At 41.3% G+C, this 24,755-nt stretch overlaps 1 protein-coding gene across 2 annotated transcripts in view; it reads right to left on the bottom strand.

Moving 5' to 3' along the window:
- The window catches only part of LOC144522358 (PDZ domain-containing RING finger protein 4), a 142,432-nt gene that overhangs the window by 39,066 nt on the left and 78,611 nt on the right, over positions 1-24,755 (bottom strand). The window contains exon 1 of one of the 2 annotated variants that reach the window (XM_078257369.1): positions 14,453-14,801. The exons of the other annotated variant lie outside the window; for it this stretch is intronic. Coding sequence (XP_078113495.1) covers positions 14,453-14,521 — 69 coding nt within the window. The 5' untranslated portion in view covers positions 14,522-14,801. Of the gene's footprint in view, positions 1-14,452; positions 14,802-24,755 lie in introns of those variants that run through there. 2 annotated transcript variants of the gene reach the window in all.

Here is a 24,755-nt window from a genome sequence, read left to right as displayed (position 1 = left end):
CTTCTTTCTATTTGTCTTCCACCACTAACAGATGCCTAATAGTGGCCAGCCCTGCCAAACGTTACTGTAGGCGCAAGGACACTGAAGCTATTAGTCATTAGACAGTAGTGCAGCATCCTCTGACACTATCACACTCATGCCTCCTCATGGCAGACTCCTAAACTAGATACCATGAGCTGAGGAGGGCTGAAAAGTGAGGCACCACAGCAGGGTGCAGTGCACCACTTAGCTCAAGTGGAAGTTTTTCTTTTGTTCTCGTCTGCCGGACGGTGTGGACTTGGCGAGTGATTAGATTCATTTATACCACAGCAGCCACTTGGCAAGGATCGCCACTCCATGTGGAGCCAATGTAACACTAGAATGAGACCAAATGGCTTTCTCAATTGGAAGGCAGGGATGGGGAGGGGAAGGGTGGGTGTATTGGTGGAGGGCATCTGCTCAACATTTACCTAGTGTTTTATAATTAGATGAGTGCAACTGCTTGGGAGCAACGCGTCTGTTCCACTGTGATTTTCTGATAACAATTCTATGACTTGGAAACAGGCGGAGGAGGGCTGTAGATGGAGACAATTAGTGAAGCTAATAAAATATGAACCATATTGCAAGTGTTATGAAATCTGTGTTCAAAACATACAGACTGGTGATGGGGTGGAAGTTGGTCATGACAAATGCTAATTGGTCCCAAGTAGCAGTAGGGAAACCTGTTAAAGCCTGCTCACATCTGGCACTTTTGGTTTCCTCTCTTTCTCTCTCTGTTTCGCACATGTAATTCTCTGCCAAACACCGACATTTAGCACAGGAGGATAAGAGCTCACAGATAGAGTCCACGTGAAGATGGCATGATACTGAGCAAAGAGCCTCCCCACTGGCAATACTTAAGTCACACAAAATGTATTTTTAGGATAATCAGAGCTTTCTGTCAGTGGACAGTTTGACTTGTTATTGCAGAAAAAGCACACAGATGTAACTAATAACATTAATTAATTAATGATGGCTCTGTTCAATTTAAGAGTGCCAGTAAATCATTCTAGAGAGTCAGCATGCACACTACCGTGGCTCTAGAACTGGAACACCTGAATGGAGCATGGCCATTATTCATGTTATCATTTACACCTGTGTTTAATTTATCAATTGTCTGCTGTAAATAAGGTCTATTGCACTGACCAGCACATGCTGTATTAGCTTTGTCTTTGAAAACAAATGTGGTTTGTCTACATGGATGCAATTACATCATAAAGCAACCCCACAACCAATACAAAAGGGCCAATATGAGTTTTCTAAAACTGCCGCCTCTATAGTTAAAGTATGGCTAAGATTAGACTCCTAAAAATTCTTGGTTAATGTCAGATAATGTGAAAGATTGCAGTCATGCTTAAAAGTAATGCTGACTGTTGGAAGGAGAGGGAACGTGAACCCCAGTTGTAGTCAGATATTGCCTATGCCCATCCACCACACCAACGTCTGTACCCTTACTTTCAATGTGGCATAAGCACGTCACACTAGTTTCCACTTTGTCACAAAACGTAAACATTTTAAGTTGTTTCACTTTTTGGGACATGTCCTTATTCACTCTCTTGCCAAGAGTTAGATAAGAGGTTGAAGTATATACCACTCTCATACAGTATCTGTCCATTTAGTATAAAGCTGGAGCCAGTAACAATTTCTTAGCCGGGCGAAGTGACTTCCTGGAGTCTCTGCTGGTTGCCTGGCAACATCAAGAAATAGTGAATCACATAAGCCCCATACAATCACAACTTTCTGTTGTGTGAACTGAAAGAAACACGATATAATGTGTTAACTGGTGAGGTGTTGGATCTTTTCACTTTGGACAAACCAAGCTTGGTGTTTCCCCACTGCTTCCAGTCTTTATGATAAGCTAAGCTAAGCTACTTGTCTATGGCTCTTGCCTTATAGATAACATACATACAACATGAGAGTGGTATCTTACCTCTAATCTAACGTACTTCCTAACATGTTGAACAATGTAACTGATTAATTGAATTCTCCAAAAGCTATCTGTAAAAATAATGGTGTTTATTAATGCTAACTAATAGAAAACAATGTCTCTTATGGTCTGTCGTTCAGCTGATGTTTTTCTTTTTAGGACATATGAGATTAAATAGAAGAACTTTTTGTAGTTGACTTTCAAATGAACCCAGCTGTTCACCCAGCAAATACAGCATTCATTAATAAATGTGCTGCTTTAGCAATTTTTTAGCAAAAACACATGCTACAGCCTGGATTTGTCACTTCACAGACAATGGAGCATCTCCTCTCTCACCCACCATCTAAATTTAAAGGCACTTCAAGCGTTATACATGCAGAGGACAATCTATTACCCGTTTTAATCATGCACGGATCAGTTTTTACTTAACAAATAATGTATCCTTGGTTTGGTAAAGATAATGGATGAACTTGAATGCCAGTCATTCTAGTGGTTTTTTATTTATAACCCAAGTCACCTGCATTCTAAGCATAAATTCCAACTTCATCACAGATATCATTGTGCATTAATGTTAAATATTTATATAGACTGCTTTTGGTACAAATATATTTTTGCATTGTCAGTAAACCAAAGCTACAAGTGACATTTGTATAATGTTTCACACGTGAGACGTAGGACTTGTCCACTGTTGTAGGCTTCAGCCTTGAGTGGCCATTTTCTGGCATAAGAAGACCTATATTTTTTGGATTCACCTGGGGCCCTCGCTAAGGTGTGAGCTGCAATGGAGACTTGTCAGACAAAGACAGGGAGGAAAATGGAACTCCCTCAGTTGTGCGACTGCCAAATTCATTCCTGTACAAAGAACAAGCAAGCGTGATAGATTTTCCCCAAGCAACCGGGATATTTCCAGACTGCGTTTCCTGAAATACAACTCTCTCCCCTGAGCAGGAAAATTTAGTGGAGAGCTGAAAAAGCATGATATGATGTTTTGGCTTGCAAAGACACAACCCCCCCCCCTACAGACCATGCAGACACACAAACACACATAAGCGCAATGTCAAGTGGGAGCTCTCTGCTTGCCTCTTCTTTTTTCTTTTTTTCTTTTTTTTTAACAGCATTCTGTCAGTTCCCTGATGAATAGCAGCCCTCAGGTAGGGTATGTAGCTCATCCTCATCCCACCCCCTTCTCTCTCTCAAAACATAGAGATTGATTAATTCACAAACAGTCTAAAATGAACTTAGTGTCTAAAAACAGACATTCCTGTATTGATTACATCTGTGCTATTCCCTTAGGCTCCCTCAGATCCAAAGGCACGCTTCTCAGGAAAACACTGTTTCCCAATCAAATTCACTTTGTTTGACTGCTGTTACTATAGAAATGGTGGCAATATCAAGTCAATATCAGACTGTTTATGCAACCATACACAGTGTATATATCTTGCATAAAGCACAGAGCTTGTTTACGGTTAAATAAAGCATAATTTGCTGCTGAGTATGTTTGGCTAAAGCAAGCTTTGGGACTTCACTGTGGTCTTTTAGCACTGATCAGTCAGTGTCTGTTCGCTTTTTAGGAAGCTCTCAGCGTGTCTGTGTGATGACAGCAGCCACTCCAACTTCACATTTGACAAGTGATGGAGAGAAACTGACATGGAACAATGACACTCAGAGGTGGTGATGTGCCAGTGACACTAATGGACCACTACTCAGCGCTCCCCTGACATTATCCAGGCTCTGCCTCGTACTTCTTGATCTGTGTCTCTCGCTCATAAAATTCACCCCAAAGGACAGCCGGATCGAGGAAGAGGGAGTCTGCACATCCACTGAGACTGAGATGCATTTATAATCAGTTTGTCAACAGTAAGTTGGGTTTTTGCAAAGTGACAGCTACAGTTGTGACTTTTGAAGAAAGAGTAAGTTATCTATATGTCATAAAATTGACATAATTTATTACATTACATCATAAAAGTACATCATTGTGTATTTATTTAAGCTTGTACATCCATCCATTCCCCGCTACTTATCCAGGTCTGGGCCGTGGTGGCAAGACATTCTGTAGTTCTTTCTGGGGTAAAGAAAGTGTTGTATCTGTCCAAGCCAGATAGGATAAGTACAGTAATCACAAAATTTCAGGGTCTGCCCACTGTCTCCACCCAGATAGAGGTGCCAGGCTCAGCTTTCTCCTCACTTTAACAGCCAAGTGAAAAAAGTCACAAAAGATGTTACACTAAACTGCTCGTCGACCTCAACCTACACTCAGTTGTGAATGGACCTAACAATACTCAAGCTCCTTCACAATGCAAATTATGAATCGCTATTTAAAAGGTGGGAGGTACTTTGGTCCCTGTGACCTGCCGAAAATGATTCAAACTAAGAATTGGCAAAGATGGAAAAGAGTAACTATGCCCCAGGTAAGGAACCCAAGGCCCTAAGCCAGGTTTGTGATTGGAGCTCCCAGATGGAAGGGCCTGAACCAGCGGATCCTGGTCAGTTTCGACCCCCAAAAAACCCACAGCAGTGTGTAAATGTATACTGGTATGATGAGACAAAAACATTTTTTTCTTGGCAGGCAGTTCCTTATATTTAGATTGCACTAATGCATGTTAAGACTTTGATTAACTGACAATGCCTTAGGAGCCAAAAGCAACACATTATTTTAAGCTTTTACAACTCAATCTCTGAATGCAACTTAATGTAGCTACCAAAGAAGGAGGCGAACAAGACAGGTGGCCCCCTCCTCAGTGTGCCAGTCTGCCTGCGAGTGTTGAAGCTGTGAGGAAGGAGGTCTGACAGTGAGAGGATCTGGATTGTGTAGGAGGTGCTGGGTTGACTGCAGTGCTGCGGGGGAGAAAACACGGTCGCCATTCCAACCTCGCAAAGATTGCATCTACTTTTACTGTGAACTTCTGCTAGCTAATGTTTCACAAAAATGTGTTGTGTTGTAATAATAGTTTCTTTCTCTTACACGCTCATATTGACACATGTAAAATGAAGTTTACCTCAATTTTAAAATGGCATTTTCATTTTGCTTTCTTCTGCCACAAACATTTAACAAATGAAGATTAGCATTTAACAAACCCTATATGAAACAATTCTTGCAAATCAATTATCCCACAGACCCGCTTACAAATTCTAATGTGATTGGACTTTTACTTAGATTTTGAAATCCAATTAAATTACATTTACACTGGAGGTGTCAACTGAAACTCACCCTACATTGATGCTGCATTGATTTCATGTGACAAAGGCTGGAGTTTTTAAAAAGCCATTGTGATGCTCTCATTGCTAATACAGCTCATTAAAAGCGAGGCCTTTGGAACTGTGTCAGTGTGTCAGTGTGACAGCAGCAGCAACAAAGATATGGCTACGCTCGATACTGTGGACTTAAAGACTCCGCCACATTGCAAGCTTTATTTTTTTTAAAAACAGAGCCATGGGCTTGCGGTCTGGCTTTTGTACTCTGACTTATAATACCTGAAATGGGTGATCATGTTTTCTTTGGATATGAAAAAAATTTAATGTCAGGCAGAAGAAGACCCAGTAGGGTCGAAACGTTGCACTTATATTAAACATGGGAGTTTAAAGCAGTGTTGCGGACATTACATTTTTTTCATTTTAAGTACTTTCATTTGTCCTGCACCTGCCAGAAGGTGGGATGTGCACACAATTACTTTTATAAATTCTTTGGATATGAGCCTTTAGGAATAGATAGATAGTGAATGTCACTGCAGTGGCGGCATGTGTTTTATCGCTTTCCTCCCCAGGGCCTGGCCATACGAGCTGGGGAGCACTGAGGTGTGAGTGTGTCACCCTGCCCATCAAATGACTGTCAGGCCAGGCTTATCATAAGAGCCACAGGGGGTGCCCGCTGACCTGTGGAGTGACACCCAGCATGGCTGACTCAACCCGGGGGGGGGGCTTTGGGTCACCCTGACACCCCCAGCACCACCCCTCCCTCCACCCCCAACACACACAGACTGATCTCCTGACTTACTTCAGCATCAGTCATTAGCACACACACACACACTTTCTGAGCCACTGCAGCGAGGTTAAGGCATAACAGTAAGAGCAGAAAGAAAAACAGAGAGATGGATTAAAAGACAGACAAAGAATGAAAAAGGGCATCTATCATAAGAACTCAAGGCTTTGTCATATCTTTTTATCGACTATAGATCACGCAGACAGCCCCTGCCCTGACACCATCCTTTTTCACCAAATGTCAGTGGCGATGTTGGAGCTGATATCTTGCGGCTTGGAGGGATGTGGGGGGGGGTACTGGACGCTGAACACATTGTATCGTACAGATAAGAGAACGCCTGTGTATTCTGTCAGGTCCTCTTATTTCACCAGCAGCGAAAAGAGGACCTTGTTTTGTCGCCATCCGGCAGCAGCACTGAAACCACCCACAAGAATACAGATTGACTAATAAAGACAATATTTTGTATTATGTTTGATGAGGCCTTCTAGAGCTCAGCAATTAGTCAACATTAGCCCATAACAACTCAATGGTATTGTATCCTGATAATATGAACATATTTTCTATCATTTTATGAAATAATGTGATTGAATGATTCTGTGCTCATTTTGATTGAAAACTAAACTAAATTAGTTACGAAGGAGTTTTCTTTTACGAATTCTATCTGATGTAAAACATAACAGAGGATCACAGTTCTTTGCACTGACCATCAATTTAATTGTACGTGATATGTTGCCTTCATTTGTCATTTTGTAAAAAATTATCTTGTTAATACCATAAATATAATTTCAACCATATGCCCAGCCATAAGACAGCACTAGTATTTGACCAAATTATGTCAGCACTTAGTAAAGAAGAAGAGGGAATGACATCATTAAGGTCCTCAAATAAAAAATTGGTTTTTAAATGGTAATTATTTCTTTATCATACTAAATGTTGATGATAAAGAAGAAACAATCCAAGTTAAAGTTAGAAACAATGTCCTTAGTTATTATCTATTAAGAGTTGAGACTAATCACACAAATAACCTGGTTCATCACACTGTGTTGGTGTGGTTTGATCAGATTTGAGTGACAGTGGAATCTCACAGGTGGTTACTGAAAGCCACCGGGTGGTTTATATCTAGTATAAGCCTGTCAGAGGCAAACACTGAGAGAGAAGGGAAAAATAAATGCCAAGTCAGTTGGCCTGCTGTATAGTAGCGGAAGACTCTTCCAGTAGTACCTATGCTGTGACAAAAAACACACAACTAATATGATTCCAGTTTGCAAATTGCTTAACGCTGATTGGTGCACAAAACTACTGGACATCACATTTTTCCCTGCTGACAAAACCAGTGAGAAGAGCACAGACAGAGCACAAATATGGACATTTCTTATGTGAAATAATCAAAACTTTTCTAAACTTTTGCAGAAATGTGTGTGTTCATGTTGGACCCCAGCACTCAAATTAAAAGCTGATTGGCTTTAAGTTAACATTTCACAGATGTTATGGTTGTTTCTAGCTGAATTTTTCTTTTTAGCATACAAACCCCACTAATTGGGGGGAGAAGGGAAGATGCGTTCTTGTGAATTGAAATAAATTAATGAGGGCCCTGCTGTCTGCTTAAACTCAGATAATCAGCTAAGAGACACCCTGGATGCAGATGCACAGCCCCCTGTGTGTATCCCATAGCTCTTTGTTTTCACCAGTGTTTGTAGTGGAAAAGCACAAGCTGTCAGGTCTGTTCTCACTCTACACATAATAAACAAACACATACTCGCACACACACACACACACACACAGACAGAAGCTGAGAGCAGAATTTAACAGTCCAAAGTCTCCCATAAAAGCGACTACATACACACAGACGCAAACCAATTTAGACAGAGACAAATAATTCTGAGTGTACACACACATATCTGTGCACAAAAGCACACTCATATTTCTATAAACAACCATGCTTGCACACAGCAGAGATGCGCGTGTGTAAAGGGAATAAAATAGCTGCTTTAAAATGCATAATGTCATGTGAGTTATACTGAGGGCAACAAGTCATGGCTAATAATGATGGGGGGAAACAAAATGTCTCCTTTGTTTACCGGCAGAGATATGGCAACAAACAAAAAGAAGAGGATGGAAAATATTTTATATCCCTCAAGCCACAGTAACATGCTGTTTCCCAGCCACACACACACACACACACACACACACACACCATCTGAGTCATCTTATGCCGGGTTCAATTCATTAAATACACGCTTTGCTTCACTAGGGATTGGCATTGAGATACTAAGGCATGTCGTTTATTTTCTTCGTCGCTCCTCCAGTCTGATTGAAGTTGACAGCCTTTGATCTTGATTAGCATGGGAAAGTAAAACATGCACTAAGACAAGGCTTGGTGTTACTCATAGATGACGCCACGCTGATGTCATCATCATCCGCAAAAAAGAGAGATCTACATGTACCCAAAGTGAGATTACTTTTATCCCAATGAAACAGTGAAGTGATGGAAATAAAAAAAGGAAGTTGAATGAGTATAATGACCTGACTTTGTTTGCTTCTAGAATTGGTTTCTTGTTGTTTCTGTGCACTTACATTAGAAGATAACCTCCTGTCACAGCCCTTGTCTCAGTACCTTAGAAGAGCAAACAGCTAAAATAAGCACTTCTACAGCCAACACCCAGCAGTGAGATGTGGGGAAATTTGTTCTCCGATAACAGCTTTAGCTCAGGGTGGAAAATGGTATGCCAGGGTTTGTTTATGCAACTCTTCCTTGGCGGTATTTGTGAGTAAGATTAACGAAATCAGCACAGACGGAAGCACATACGGGAGCTATGTTCATGTTGGGTTGGAGAAACGGAAGGAGATGACGGGGTCCGGAGACTTGATACGCGGCTGAATAGGTCAGCTGGGTTCTTATTGAGATAAGAAACAGATGAAAAAGGAAAAGGTCAATTCATCAGCTTCCTCTTAAATCCCTCCTGCTCCTCCACGGTGAGATTTAATGAACTGCTGATAAAACCCATTGACTTCATGTCTTGTGGCAAATGTGGCATCATCTGTGCAGCATACATTCCAAAATGTGTGATGTGGATTTTAACTTCTTTTTTTTCCAACATTGTCTTTAAAAACAAGCAAGTTGCTATCTACTATACAGAATCAGTCAAGCGATGAAATGTATGATTCACACAACATTAGACCAGTTAATCTCCAGTCAGTGTGAGGTTGTGGTTATGCAACACTCTGCAGCGTCTTCAACCTGATAAATACGGGAATAGCATTAGACGCTGAGAGGGGAGCTATAGTGTGAGGATGTAAATACTAATCCTTTGTAAACAGCCTGAATGGGAAAAGATAATCTCAGCGTATTTAGATCTCAATTTCAGCTGCTGGGAACCCCGAGACAGACAGTGGCAGACCTCGCAGGCATCCATTTGTGTTGTAACCAAACATGGTTGGCTGACAGATCAGGCTTCTGGTTAGAGGCTGTAGGATGAAGCACAGAAAGAGGAACTGATGATGGGGAATGGGACTGACTCAGAAATATGGTCTTTATATAAGCTAGGCATAATAAAAAAGAATTGTGTGTGTGTGTATGCATCTATACCGTCTGTCTGTCCATGTACCTAAAGAGAACTTAAAAAATATGAACCTTTGTAATGATGGAAATTATAATCTGGGCTTTCAGCCATGCTTTTACATTTCAAGGGTGGACACAAGATCAATCAAGCAGCACATTTCTTTCTCTCCTCCCCCTCTTTTTCCCTCCTATCAATTTTAATGTTTGAGGGACATCCTTCAAAAAAACATAATGGGACAAGAAGATGGATGAGAACATTTGTGGCTAACTGTCTGGAGATAGCGCTGAAGATGTGGTGGGGGTTGAGAGCAAGGTTCGACAGCATTAATGTACCATCAAAGCCATCAGAGGCACTTGTATACTTATAGAGGGGAAGCGGGATGATTGCTAGTTCTAGAAGTATTTTCCTCCAGTGTTAATTATTATTTCACTTTAGGCCTGCAACTAACATTCTTTTTCATTATTGATCTGATTTTGTCAATTAGTTGATTCATTGCTTGGTCTATAAAATGGTATGGGTTTCTGCTTAAGAAATGGCTTTGAACAATTAATCAATTATCAACAAGTTGCTTATTGATTTTTTGTCAACTGACTAATCATATATCAAATCAATAGTTTCGACGATAAAAACCAGAGTTGTAGCAACACCTTTTTGTTGAAATCGGAGCTATAGTTAACTATACATTTATTAAACTATAGCCTGACTAACACCAGGCTATAGTTGCTATATTTATTATTATATACCCAAAATCTGAAAGTAAACTGATCTGAAATGCTGAGTGTTAATGAGTTTCACACACTGGTGCTGCTTTCTGTATGTGATGATGATCCATGCAGCCCGGGGAAGCTTGCCAACCCTTTTCTCAGAAAGCCTGGCTCTTGTGATAGCTGCTCAACCTTTTATTGAATGCATATCCATTACACACATGGCAGCAGCAAGTCAGCTGTGTCCTCCTTAAGGCTCTGACACACCAACCCGACGACCAACCGTCGGCAGAAAAGGTCGGACTGATCTGTCTCCCCGAGTTGGTCAAAAAAGTGCCTCGGAATACACCGAAGCAACGCTGATTTGAGCGTATGTTCTGCGCATGGGCGAAATGTACTAGGTCTCCATAACAGCAGGCGGCGCTAATCTGTATTGTCGCCCAAAAAATGAAAACCGGCAGCTGATTGGATGAATGCGTCACGTGGGTCTGGCTTCTCCCGAATTTCAAAGCCAGACCATAATGGCGGCTCGTTCGGAATACAATCTCCAATTTTACGAAAAAAGTTCACCGAAACGTGTTTCTGAAAACATTTTAAGCGAAAAATAGGCCATGAAGTTGCTCAATCTGTCTTCATTTCAGATCGACAAAGTCAGTTTAAAAGATTTTCGTCAGATTTTGAGAGCCGTTCGTCACTCTCATCCCGCTCGTCATTTCCGGTAATTGGTCATTGAGTCCGACTGCCCACTGGCCAATTCAACAAGTCAAATCGGCACAAATGAACGCCGACGGCTCCGCCGACCGACGACGGCACGGAACACACCAAACAGACTCGGGTCACCACATGTGTGTCAGCGCCTTTAGACCTTCTCTCCTGGGAATCGGCCTTCACACCAGAACAAATGAATTACAGATGTGCTTCATTTCACGTCTGTCAGTGTCTGTCTGTCCTGTCCTGTCAACCTGGTGTGTGCGTGCGTGCGCGTGCGTGCGTGTGTGCGTGTGTGCGCCTCATTCTCATGCATCAGCAAGTTATCAGGGACTGCTGTGCCTCATTGAGCTGGGGAGCTGGTTTCCATTTATTTCTTAAATGCAGCAGAGAGTGACACTTATAAAACTCGTTTTGCTGCTTTCAGAACTTCTAGTAACAAAAAGGAAGACCAGGCTAATTGGAAAATTACAAAATTAAATGTTGAGGGTAATCAATTCATCACCCTGCAACAATTAAGAGTGGCTGGCTGCTACTGTAACCAAGTGGTGCGGTGGCTCATCAACTGTTGACACCCATTTTGTTTTGAATGCAACCCTATTTGCAAAAAAGGTTTTCGTCAAAAGACAATGCAGACCATTAATGCATCAACACACTTGCACATTGCAGAAGTATCCACATAACTCGCTACGCTGCAATGCTCCTCTCATCAACATCTGCCATCCTGCTAATTAGCCCCAAAAAAGCCACACATCACTGGGTTTCAGTAGTGCACAGACAATGTGTGACACTCACGAGGGGAGCTCACAAGCACATTGGGAATTACAAAGCTCTGCCAGATCACAAACCGATTCAACTACAGTATGTTATTGTCTGCAAAAATGGCCTCAACAGCAGCCTGGCGGAGACTGCAAGCTGAGTCTGGTTGACCATAGCATGAGAGCTGCTGAACCTCAGGTGAATAGGTTCAACGAGGTTTAATCCTTGTTGACCAAAAATGAGAAAAACCTTCGTACTACTTCTCCTCCACACAGACGACAATCATTGGAAGGTTAACTGGAGTGGAATCCAGCAGAGAGTGGGCTGGAGCAAAGGTTGAAACAAATGTAATCAAAGAAGATGAGAGATCAGAGGAATCAAAAGAAGAGAAAGAAAGAACAATGCACAAGGGATGATCAATAGTAGGTATAAAAATAAGAAAGTGGGAGTTCGGAAAGTGAGAAAAAAAGCAAGGCTATAGGAAGATTCGTGTGTCCTCTTGTCCAGGCAAGAAAGCTGATACAATAAATAAAAAATGTCAGCACTGTGAGATAGCTTTGCAGGCCAGCTGAGAAAGGTGAGCACATTTCTATGCAGAACACTTGCAGCCGTGAGAACAGAGAGAAAGGGGAAATGGAGAGAGAGCGAGGGAGCCAGCTAGTCATAAATCTCCCACAGCTAGTGGGGTCAGGCAGACGGAGAGAGTGTCAAAATTGTTTCTGGGTGTGAAAGGAAGGGGAGGAAGGTGGCTAACCAACCACTCTGACTGACTCCTGCTCCTCGAATCAACCTGCTGCAAAGACGGTCAGTCACGCTGTGACACCGGCAAACTACTTCTACCTCATTTGCATACACACATTTACCGACTCTACATAATCACAGGAGTAAAGTGGTGAGTGTGTGTCCATGTGTGTTTCTGAACAGCAGATAGACAGGATTAAAAAGACTGAGCACGGAGGAGTGAGAATGATAGAAAAAACATGAAGTTAGGTTGAGAGCAGATGAGCAAGCTGGACAGATGAGACAGATGTAAGAAAGAGGATTAGAATGCCAGCGCTGTGAGCGCAGCTTCCAGCTGTCACAACACACTTCTTCTGGCCACAAAGACACGCTGACACACTTCTATAGCTGCAGGGAGAGCTCTGCTACCCGGAGGAGACCTTCCTACCTGTCTTTCTTCCCTTGCTCCTTATTTCTGACAGTTGTATTGCTGTTTTGTATGTATTTGCTGTGCAGTTTCAGAGGCTGTATGCAAGACGTGAGAAGAAGTGCTTTTCTGTGATGTACATGGGTTTTTCGTATTGATAAAACAGTATTTCAAACCAAAAAGTCTACCTGATAACTTCTCTTCCTCCCTCTTTTCTCCTCTTTAGTCTTCTCCCCACATTAGTAAGGATTCGCCGCTTTGCTCCTTTCCTTAATTTCCCTTTAACCTTCTCTCCTCCCTAGCACTTTCTTTAACAACTGCATCTTTAACGGCTTACTCTGTATTCCCATCCCAGTCTTTATCTTTCATGCTCTATATCCTTCCCGCCTTCCCTCCCACAGTGGTGATCAGAAAGTAGGTGCTGATACTGCAGCTCCCGCCTGAACCAGTTCAGTATATCAGTGGGTGGACAGACATGCCAGAGAGCCTCCTGTTAACAGTGAGTGTGCCCTGGAGACTGGCCCTCTTGGTGGATACTGATCCCCTCTGCTAAACCACAAGGAAAGGAGTCAATGCTATTTCTTAACAACTGGTGCGGAGAGACGCAAAAGCCAAGATAAGCACCAAGACAGCACTATTTTTATGGTCCTCCTAAAGACAAGCAGGCACTGCTGTGGCTACCTATTCATCCTTCATGGTCCCTGGACAATTCTCTCCAGTTGGACAATTCTCTCCAGTGCTAATGGTCTGCTAATATTAAACAGACCATTAGCAAACCTCCTCTACTGCTCATCTAGAAGCTTGCAGCACAGCTTTCTCCGATCATTCATGCAGTTCCAAATCTGTGCCAATGTCCATCACCAGAGTTTGGCAGAGTCTCAAGTTGAACACGAGGTGAAAGCTACAGGCAGTGGTTAACCCAAGCTAGTTTAATACCTCCCCTACTTCTTCTCATCCCGTCTTTTCACAAGGTTAAAGGGAGATATTTCACGTTTAATTAATGCACAGGATGGTTGTGTAAAACGGCTAATGAGGCTGTGATCACAGTGGCGTGAAGGCAGGCGCTACTGAAAGGGGGGATGAGCACTACTTCACTTCCAGGAGATACTGAGCTTCACAGTTATTAGCCTATCACAAGAAGAGGGCTGATAAAGAGACTGGAGGTGTTGGGGTGAATGCTTGTTTCTGTTCTGCTTACCCACAACCTCAGATATTGTCCACTGGCTATTTTCTGTTGAAAATGGCTGTCTGTTGAAGAGTATGACTTTTTTATTATTTGCAGGTGCATTAGAAATCAGAACAAAATATGAATGATTCTGAAACTGTAGCATAAAGAGCATATTGCATTTGTGTGCTGAGCTCAAGACCATTAAGACCAAGTGTTCTTCAAGAAGTTAAAACAAATCTGCTGGCACAACACCGAACTGTCTCACAGTGACACCAGAAGTGCCAAAAGAAAACTTTGATGAAATTATGTTCAATGACACATTTTCAAATATTCTTCATGTACTCAGATGCTACTATCTTACAAAATAAAATGGTCATCCTGCAGGATAAATGGACTGCACACTAGCTGCTCTTCACACAGCACACATAATAAATCACGTACAACAACAAACGATTGATGCCAGAGTCGGCCGTGCCTCTGCTCACCTGAGCAATCTCATACAGCAGCTTGTAGTGTTCCTCTCGCTTCTGTAAAGTGCACAGATTGCAGCCCATTATAGTCGTCGTGGAAACGTCAGGCGTCCAATTCTCCCCTAGTAGTGGTGGTACGCACACAGGGGGTCACCCTCCACACCGGAGCACTGGTTCTCATCAGTCACTCCTTAAGCAAGCATCTCTTTCAGGCATCCCATTCACAATTAAACGTCAGAAACAACCCCAGCTCAAAGGAACAGAGAGCTCCAGCTATGTCTAACAGAGGAAGCTTCAGATGTGAACAGTGTGGCAGCAGCTTCAGCAGTGGTACAAGTAGCAGCATCAGCCGGGCTCTCTCCTCTCCCTCTATATCACAGAATCACACACACATGCACTCACTCGCATGCCGGAGTTGTGACTCTTGCTAGCTGAGACACTCCCCCCTTTTTCCTCCTCAGTGTCGCACATGACTACGGCGATACCAGATCATGAATAATAAGGGGAGGCACTGTGATATTCATGAGGGAGGCGGTATCAGGGGAGGGGACTGGCTAGAGGGAGGAGTGTGTGAGAGCAGGAGCACTGGTTTATTATAACTGAGGCACAGTTATACAATAAGCTCCTTTGTGTAAGCAGCTCCGAGAGCATGGGCAGGGCTGACTGTGCCTAGGCGAAACACTCTGTGGGCAGAGGGGGTTCTCTAAAGCTTATGGGTAACCTACCTGCAACTGAGGTTATTCATTGAGTGTTTATTGGCTTCATCAGTGGAGGATGTGTTGGCACAGTGTTTATTTCTGAAGGAAAAAAGGAATCGCATTGCTTAAGGAGAGATCAAGCGGTAAATACCATTGCAGCACATAATGGCAATAGGTTTAGTACTGAAATCATTTGTTAACTAATGTTTTATAACACTATTTAAATAATATATATGTTGTTTAATATTTTATGGACTGTTGGTCAGCAATTTTAAGAATTTACAGTAGTAACATTTTTGGCATTTTTTCACTATTTCAATATTTTTACTGAGACAAAAAAAAAAATCAATAATCAAAATAAACAAGGTTTAGCCCTTTGTAGATCTCCTAATTGTTTTATTTCATTCCTATAATTACAGCTAAAATTAGTAGTCAATTAGTCGATTTATAGAGAAATAACTGGCAACTATTTTGATAATCTTTAAGCAAACATCTCATTTTCTCTGACTTTGCTGCTTTTCTATCTTATGTGACAATAAACCTTTAGTATGTCTATGTATATAGATAGTATATATTTAGTCTGGAAGTGTTGGTTGGACAAAACAAGCAATCTTATGACATCTTAGGCCCTAGTAAATTGTCAAGACCTTTTTTTCTTACTTAATCTTATAATGAAGAGATGAGAGATTCAGCAATATAATTTGTCTTTCTACAGCATCACAATGCAATGCACCATATTCCAGGAGTACATACAGTTAATGGACCAAAACCTTGCAGTGCCAAACTATCTTAAAAGTGAAATATGAACTGACACAAACTGGCATAATATAAAGGAAATGCAATGTCTTTCATATTTATAACTCAGTAGGCACTACAGGGGTCATTGATAATGGTAGTCCCAACAGCAAATTTACAATCAGCAAAGCCAGAGACTTCAGAGACATATCAACCACTGCCTTCACTCAAACTGCGATAATTGCTAGACAATAGATCTTGGCTATTGTCTCCGCCATGGAACCCCCGTTCACTAGCAGGAAGCTTCACTAACAAGCAATAATTGTTAACAAATTGGCCTCCAAGCCAACAGTGGGGCATGCTGTGCAGAATACAGCTAAGAGTAGATGAGCGCTCATCAGCTGGCTACTGGGCATCCCACCCCCGGGGACTCCATAATCCGATTTTCTGGGCTTTAATTTTGCTCAACTGCCTGGAGGCAAGCCAAACACACACGTACATCATACAGGAACATTATGGTTAATACCAACCTCCCTCTTCGTCTACGCCACCCAAACCGTCCTTGCTACCATCCGCTCCTCATCCTGAAGAAGCCACAAGGAGTGGGGTTTTCTGCAGTTGCCAGGCAATATCAAATCCATGAAGTGCTGTTCACTAAAGTGTCAATTTGACATCAAAGGGTCTTGTTGGGAGACTAGGGAGCGGGGATATAATATTGCATTTGATGAACAGGGGTGCAATGTTTGCTTGCGGTACAATGGACTGTGAAGGAAATGTGAGTCAGAGGCTTCTGAAATTGTATATCAAGGGCTAAAAAGCTATGAAGTGCTTGTGAGCGAGAAGGACTGCCTGTCTAGTTGTCTACAGTCAGCACAGATGGAAAATGCAAAACCATGAAGGGTCGAAAAACAATGTCATCCCTGCATAGAAAGACAAATCTTAGATCCAGAATGTGCTAACAGTATCCAATATTAGTACACACGAAGCGTGTTCAGTGTTCAGGTCTGGATGACCATCACACTGTGATGTTGCACTCGCTGACCCCTTAAGGTTAAGATGCTCATCGATCTCCCAAAAGATCTTTCTCATCATCTGTGCAGCGAGATTGATACAGTAGCCTCTGCCTGCGGTCAAGCAGCACCTCTCGATGGGACATGCATAGTGAAGGATGCTCTTTGAAGAGTGCATTAAGACTGATAAAAGCTCTCCCGAGGTGCTTTATGGCCGTGGGTTTTACATTGTGACAGGGTGAATTTACCTGAGACTGCATTTCCAATGGGGCCTGAGGGCAAGACTGGCACATTATAGCTACATTTAGTAAAACCATTTACTTTCTGACAAGGTGAAGCGGTACTGGATGTATAATTTGTCTCTTTGCCTGTCCCTTGTTGACTTTTTATGTTATGATCAATATAAGAACTTACTCAATACATTTTATTGTTTAACATATATATGGAAAATTAAAGTAGCTATTGTGTATAAAGTCAGTATTTCGTAGGATGACCACTGATTCTGTCTCCCTCTCATGTCCCTTCTATTTTCCCGCTGTCCTTTCCTACTGTCCAGCGGCCGTTATTCATCCGGTCTGCCATTTGCCTGCTCGGGTAGAAACAGGCCCACAATCGTGTTCATTCTGTCAGTAAATGGGCCTCACATCGCTGGGCATGGAGAAGTAATTTGTCCTCACCGTGATGGGTGTATTTTGAGGTTTCTTCAATTGCATTTCTGACAAACTGATATTTAAGCTCACCTTAAACCTGGAGGTAGGCTATAACCTTCAGCCAAGTGTGTAATGCACGTATATGGCCGAGTTGTAAACCCTCATGCCCTCAGACATCCCTGCCTATTGCTCACACAGCCAGTCTTGTCACACACGTGCACAGTACACACTCATACATGAAAATGAGCAACAACAAAAAAGAAAAACTGATCGGGACGCTGCCAGTGTGGAATATGAACTCACAATACTTGCAAATTATTGTCCTGGCATAAATATCAATTCAATATTACAATGCATCTGATTCAACAACCCTGACATGCATTCCATCTGAATGACTTTTAAACTAGATAAAACATGGAACGTATTTTTCATTTCCTCTCTGACAGCAATTTTTTTAAAACGATTGTGGCTGCCTGTCACTGCTATTGTCAGGGAAGCTCTTTATTAGATTAGGTAAAAGACGATGCTCGTCATCGGAGAAGCTGATTTTTTTATGAAATCTAATAGACACAAAGCTTAGGTTTGGGACAGAAAAGTGGGGGATCAGTGGAAGAGATGTCTGTATTCCAACACTTGGGTAAGCTTATGGTAACCTTGACAACAAACAAGAGAGCAGCTTAACATAGCTGGAGATTTAATAAGAAGCCGTTATTGCTGTGATTACTTGTCTATGGCAATGTCTGTCAGGAATACCAAGTGTCCCCACAGTGTTTAATACATAAACAGGTTTATTAAGCCAGCTCTGACACATCAGGTGGGTGGAAATCTCTTCAGTGTGAGCACTGAAGTTTGAAATCCTGTTCACGTGAAAGGAGAGCCGTGGGGATCACAGAGTGGTATGTGATGCGCCGCGTGGCTCAGATCTGATCGCCCACTGCCGCTGTACAGCCGTCGCTTCTCCTGGGTATCCCTGTGACTTGATTTGGGAGTAATTAAATGAGGCCCTTTTGTGAATGAATCATTGTCGCAGCCCGCTCCTCTGATGACAGCTTAGACAGAAGTTGGTCCAGCGTGCATGCACAAATGCACAGGTGGGTGCTTCAAAGCCAGCGTGGCCACACAACCAAAACATCTTCCTCAATGACAATAAATTATTAAAAAGGCTTAAATCTTTAATTGATGTGGGAACATGACCACGGTTAAAAATAGAACATTGTAGGCTGTCCTGCATGATAGCCAGAGATGTATAGTAACGAAGTAGAACTACTTCACTACTGTACTTAAGTACTAAAAGGCTGTATCTGTACTCTACTGGAGTATTATTTTTTTTCTCCTACTTCCACTTTTACTTTTACTGCATCATTACTCATTACTGTTGTGAATTCCTCACGCTACGGAGACTGTGTAGGTTACAGTGTGTGTAGTTACGGCTACGTTAGTTAGGTAAGAAATCCCGAGATCGCTTTGTGTTTCTTTTCATGACGGTCGCCTGTTCAGATGTCAGAGACAATGTAAGTTTGTACTCTTTCTATTTAGCTATTGTTAAGCTATTCCTGAGTTGTTTCAGTCTGCCATGAGTACTGAATGTTAACTGTTTTACCCTGTGATGTGAAGCTGCTAGTTTATCTGTATTTTGCTAGCTTGCTAACTTTCCTGTTCATCACACGTTACTAGCTAGTGTGTGATACGTTTTTGGGGGCTTTAATCGTTACTGTGCTGGAGAGGATGTTCATTTTACTTGCACAGTGTGATAATTGTACATTTTATTTCAGTATTTGTTATTATTTGTTATTTTTAATAGAATATATTATATATTTAATATTTGTTAATTCCTTTGGCTACAGCCTTGGCTAAACATTTGACATAATATAAACAATATGATATTCAAACTTTTGACTGCTTTCTTTAATAATTACATAACACAATACTTGTACTTTTACTTTGAGTACTTGAGTAGTACATTTTAAAATAAACTACTTGCAATACTTAAGTACAAAAAATGTTGAGTAGTTTAGTACTTCTACTTAAGTGTGGTGCTTAAAGAGCACTTCAACTCCTACTCAAGTCACTTTTTTGATAGAGCATTTGTACTTTTACTCAAGTATGGGTCTGTAGTACTTTATACGTCTGATGATAGCACATGCAATATTGCTTTTCAAGCAAACATAATGACCATCTTATTCATAGCCTGAAAAGCAATTGCTATTCATATTTCTGTCCACATAAACTGTTTTACGGCTTTATTAGCAAAGCATGGTAATTACACTGATAATTATAAATTACTGGGTTATTTGACCCTGTGATTAGCATGTTTAGCTAATAATATGACTGTATTTATGCATCTACCTCACTAATCTGTAACGGTTAACCTGTAACGGTAGTAACGTAGACATTATTAGGAGCAAAAAAATAACTAAATTTTTCTGTATATTAACGATGACATGTACTGTAAAGGTAAAGTCTAACAAAGCTTAGCTTGCTTTACATTCTTATGAAATTCACATTCGGTTTTTTGCTAATGAGCCTCTGCACTGAGACATCACACCACCTTCAAGTTTCCCCACACAAAACAGCAGATGACACACTGTGCAAGCACCACACAACACAGACATCCTACATGAAATCTGGTTAACCCCGATGCCCCTGTCTGCATAAAGATGAAACAAAGTGCACATCAGACAAGAAGCTCCAGCTTTTCTGATTGTCAAACTGCTGAGGAAATGACATATGCCAAGCATTCGGTTTAGTCGGGAGAAAAAAGCAAAAGAGTAGAATAGAAATTGTCCGTCTGTGGGATGAAGAGGAAATACAAGTCAGAGTAGTGCAGTGCTATGAGTGCTGCTTATGCTGACAGTATAAGACCAGAGATTGTGTCTGTGTGAAGTATGCATGATTGGAATTAGGGTTGAGCGACATGACAATACTTACTAAACTGTGAGACAGTGGAAATGTGTAGGACATTTCTCAAAACAGTTTATATCGTGGTAACTATTCCTTTAAAATATATCTCTGGTGGTATTAGGCCATTTCAGGCAATGCCATACATCAATAAGCAGGACTGTTTAATGGTAACATTGGATTTACGGTTTTCAGGGCACACAGGACGAGATGTAATACATCCTTTAAGTGCAAGCGTGTACTACAGGATTTACAGGATTTTTACATCAATATGATAAAAAAAAAAAATGTTTTTTCTGGAATTATTTTACAGGATAAGCCAAAAAGAAACATTACAATCTGTGTATTTTATCTATTAACGGTTTCCTGAAAGTATTGCACTTTCATAAAGTTGGGTGGTTCACAACAACCAGATTATAAAAAGAATCAAAGCATCACAGGCTGAGATATCTTGACTTTTAGACCCTAGTAAGGGCCAAGCTCCAAAAGTGTTCCCTTAATGCAAAAATAAAGAAAAAAAAGGCCCCCGCATACTAAATAGATGCTCCCAAAAAAATATACAAACAATACATACATTTATTTAATTTATATCACCCTGTACAACATGAAAGTCAGCTCAATATCCCAATATAAAATTACATACAAAAAATATTGTATCCGTGTTGCCCACCATTAATTGGAACAACATTTTCAGCACAGTTCAGTCGTGCACTTTTCTCCACAGCCATACTCCGAAATTTATCACAGCATGTCAGAAATGCCTATCATGTGTAAACCAGGTGTGCTTTCAACGAATGCGCAAAAAACACTACATCCGCTTCAACATGTAAGAGTAGTGACCTTTTCATAGAGAGAACCGTTTTTAAGCTGCAGGAGAAGAGGGGAATAAGGGGGAGCGGTGAGTGAAAGACAACTTCGGTCCCGCTACTTTCTCTGCTGGACGCTTCTTTCTGCTTTCATATTCATTTAACCCCAGGCTAAAGAGTGTGTAACCTGCACTAACTGCTGCCATGAAAACACTCACAACCATGTGACACTGTGACCCCGGCACCACCCGTGTAGCAGGACACCCTCAGGACATCCTGCACTATTGCTGCACCAGCCTCCCTGCAGTTCTGGGGGAAACAAAGGTGAAAATGTTGGCTCCCTTATTTAGACTTGATGGTTGTTAAATTCCCCCCGCCACCCTGTGATGAATAGTAATAATTTCTATCATAGCTGTAAAGCATGCGCCGTATATCTGTAGATCTAACAGAGACACATTAGAGGTCCATAGGTCTGCCTGCTTCTGTTGCCTGAGGTGTTTAATGATATTTGTGGCCAGATAAAATCCCTCTGTGTGCTGGGCTCCACCATTTTTATTATATTATCTGACATACAGTAACAAGACCAGAGAGACCCTTGCTATAAACCACCACTGGTATTAAAAGGGTAACAAAGCCACCTGATTGTGAGACGACACTGAATAAGAAAAGAAAGAAGCTCTTAAACGACAATAAATACTATGATCAGTGACTTACGGTGATAACATTAGTTTCTAGGTGTTTCTAGGTTTCAGATAGGCCTGTGGAGATAAAAAAAACATCTAATCTTGTGTTTCCTAGTTCAATGAGGGCAGGAGTAGAGCAGACAGACATCTTCTCACTGCAATAAACTCAACTTCTTGCCATTTTAATAATGGAATGTAACAGATGGATCCAGAAATGAAAACTGTAATTATTTTCATTTTTCACGTTTTTATATGTAAAACATGTATGTTTAAGAGCATCAAAGGGGGTTAATCAATTAGTGTATTGTCACAGAAGCTCAAGGTGGCAATTCACACTGACAACAAGCAGCAAACATGCATGTCATTGATTTCAGACTCTACCCACTGCTGGCTGAGTTCTTGTCAATACACAGTCAATACACCTTTGATTGTGGATGAGAGTTTTGTGCTCCTAGAGATAGAAAGCAGATCTATAGAGACAATCAGCTCAGAGGACAAACGGGTTAGACCATATACCAACCTGTTCTTCTCCATCTATTCAAGTCAAATGCTGATTCTAGCATAAACAGAAAATCTGCAATCTCTTATTGTGTCCTACGCAAGGACTTTTGAGGCAATGTCACCAACAGGTCATCTCATTTCAGGGACGCAATACCACCATCCTCATGTTCTTTCCTAATGTCATGTTGAGACAAGGTCACCTAAAGCACACCCAGTAAAGGATGGGGGTAACATTGTCAAGCATGCATTTGAGCAACCTTAAGGTACACTAATTCATATACTTATATCAGCAAGGGACCAAATGGCTATTTGTGATGTGAAAGACAAACACACAGAAAATGATCATCTAACTCTGCAGCTGTGTGTCAACACTTACTTTTTAAGAACCTTTTAGCTTGTTCTTTTGGTTTACCACAAAAGCCATCTTTCTCAAGAGTTGGTGGCAGGGCCGGCTCTAGCCCTTTGGTTGCCCTAGGCGAGATTGAGTTTTGCGCCCCCCCACCTTATTCTCGCATTGCCAGATCACAGCACTGTGTCAGCAATAGAGTAGCAATGTATGTTCATTTTAGTTTCTAGCTTGCATGTAAGTTAGATGGCACCAACATTTGGTCTAATCATAACTGGTCTGGCAACCCAAAGCCCAAGGTTTTGTTTCCAGATTTGTGTGCATGGTAACTTATGATGGGGGGGTCTGGGGGTCCACCCCCTGAAGATTTTGACCATTTAACTTCATTTCCTGCATTCAGGTGAATTTTTATGCACCTATTTCTACCTTTTTCTGAATCAATTTATGCTGGGAATATCTTTATGTAAAGGCAAACATAGATTACAATCCAAATATAAAAACATAATGGAATATTTAGCAGTAAGGCTCTCAGGCATTCTGTATTGCTTTCATCTATTTATTCTCCTTTGGATCAACTTGTCTAATTATATCTGAGTCAGCACACATGTAGCCTAGGCATCATTTACTCCTCCATCCTCTTTTGCTTCTTTTGTTGAGGAAGTAACCTTAAATGTGCATATGACAATTATTCACCTCAATGATACATGAATTCATTTTAATTAATAATTAATTAATAAACCCCTGGACTTTAATATTTCAGATGTGTTTGAGCAATATTTCTACTCATGTTCAAAACTTTGTGCACATTTAAATTATATCTCATCTGTGTTCCCTGAGTTTTGGAGGAGTCATGATATTTTGAGAAAAATAAAGTGATAATAGGCTATTACAAGAATAAAGTCACAATATTTCAGAAAATAATCTACCTGCACCATAGCCTGCTGTGCATTACGTGATTGCTCTGCTGATACGGTAGATCTCAAACCACACATATCAAATGACACAAAGTTTAGGGAAGTGGATGTATGCTGCTCTACATCGGAGGTGGAAACCCGAAACTACAGCAGAAATACACGAAGCACAAACGGGACACATCTGCTGCAGCATGCCGACAGCAGAGCGCGTCCATTATGAACCTGAAGCTGCACAGACCACGGAAGGCGAGCTGCAGCAGCTCCGTGGTCTGTGCCGCTGCTCGTCTCTATTTTTACAGTGAGAGTGGATACTATGCGACGCACAGGTCTGCTTCAGACCTCCGTGTGTTTGAGTCTGACCCATAGACTGGAAACGTCACGTCACGGGAACTTCAAACTAAATAATTAGTTTGAAGTTTTCCCCCAATTAGGAAATTATCGACAATAATTATAAATTCAATCTAATACTCAGGTTGACGAGTAAACGTGTGGCTGAGGGGGCGCCCTAGGATGATCATGTTTAATAAACATGTTTTATTTCGCTTGTCATTCTAATTCTATTATAAATGGGAAGTAGACCTAAGGGTGACACGGCGCCCCCAACACATTTGACGCCCTAGGCAATCGCCTAGTTCGCCTATAGCAATCGCCGGCCCTGGTTGGTGGAGACCAAAACAGAGGGGGGCAAAAACACGACTCCACATGAATGCTAATGTTGTTCAGTATCTGCTGCCTCCAAGTGGCCAAAACAAACAAATAATACATCAGTTCTTCTTTAACATATATCCAATCAGCCAAAGCTGACATTAGGTGTGTGGAGATAACATGGTCTACAGATTGATTTCAGACATATTTTCAGAGTGACAATAAAAGTGAAAAAAAAATAATACTAATTTAAATCTGTGTTTTGTGAGCTTTGGGCAGAAAGATTGAATCCTAAAAGTTACATGTTAATGGAAAAGACCTAATAAAGAAAATTGATGTTGACATTTTCCGCTGAACTGTCATTTCATTTTCAATCTGTAGTTCTAAAGTAATAGCACAATCTGCAGTGCACATTGGTAGTATGGCCTTGGT

The sequence above is a fragment of the Sander vitreus genome, chromosome 8 (genome assembly GCF_031162955.1).
Source record: "Sander vitreus isolate 19-12246 chromosome 8, sanVit1, whole genome shotgun sequence".
NCBI classification, from domain to species: Eukaryota; Metazoa; Chordata; class Actinopteri; order Perciformes; family Percidae; genus Sander; species Sander vitreus.
This window is presented reverse-complemented; position numbering and strand designations above follow the sequence as displayed.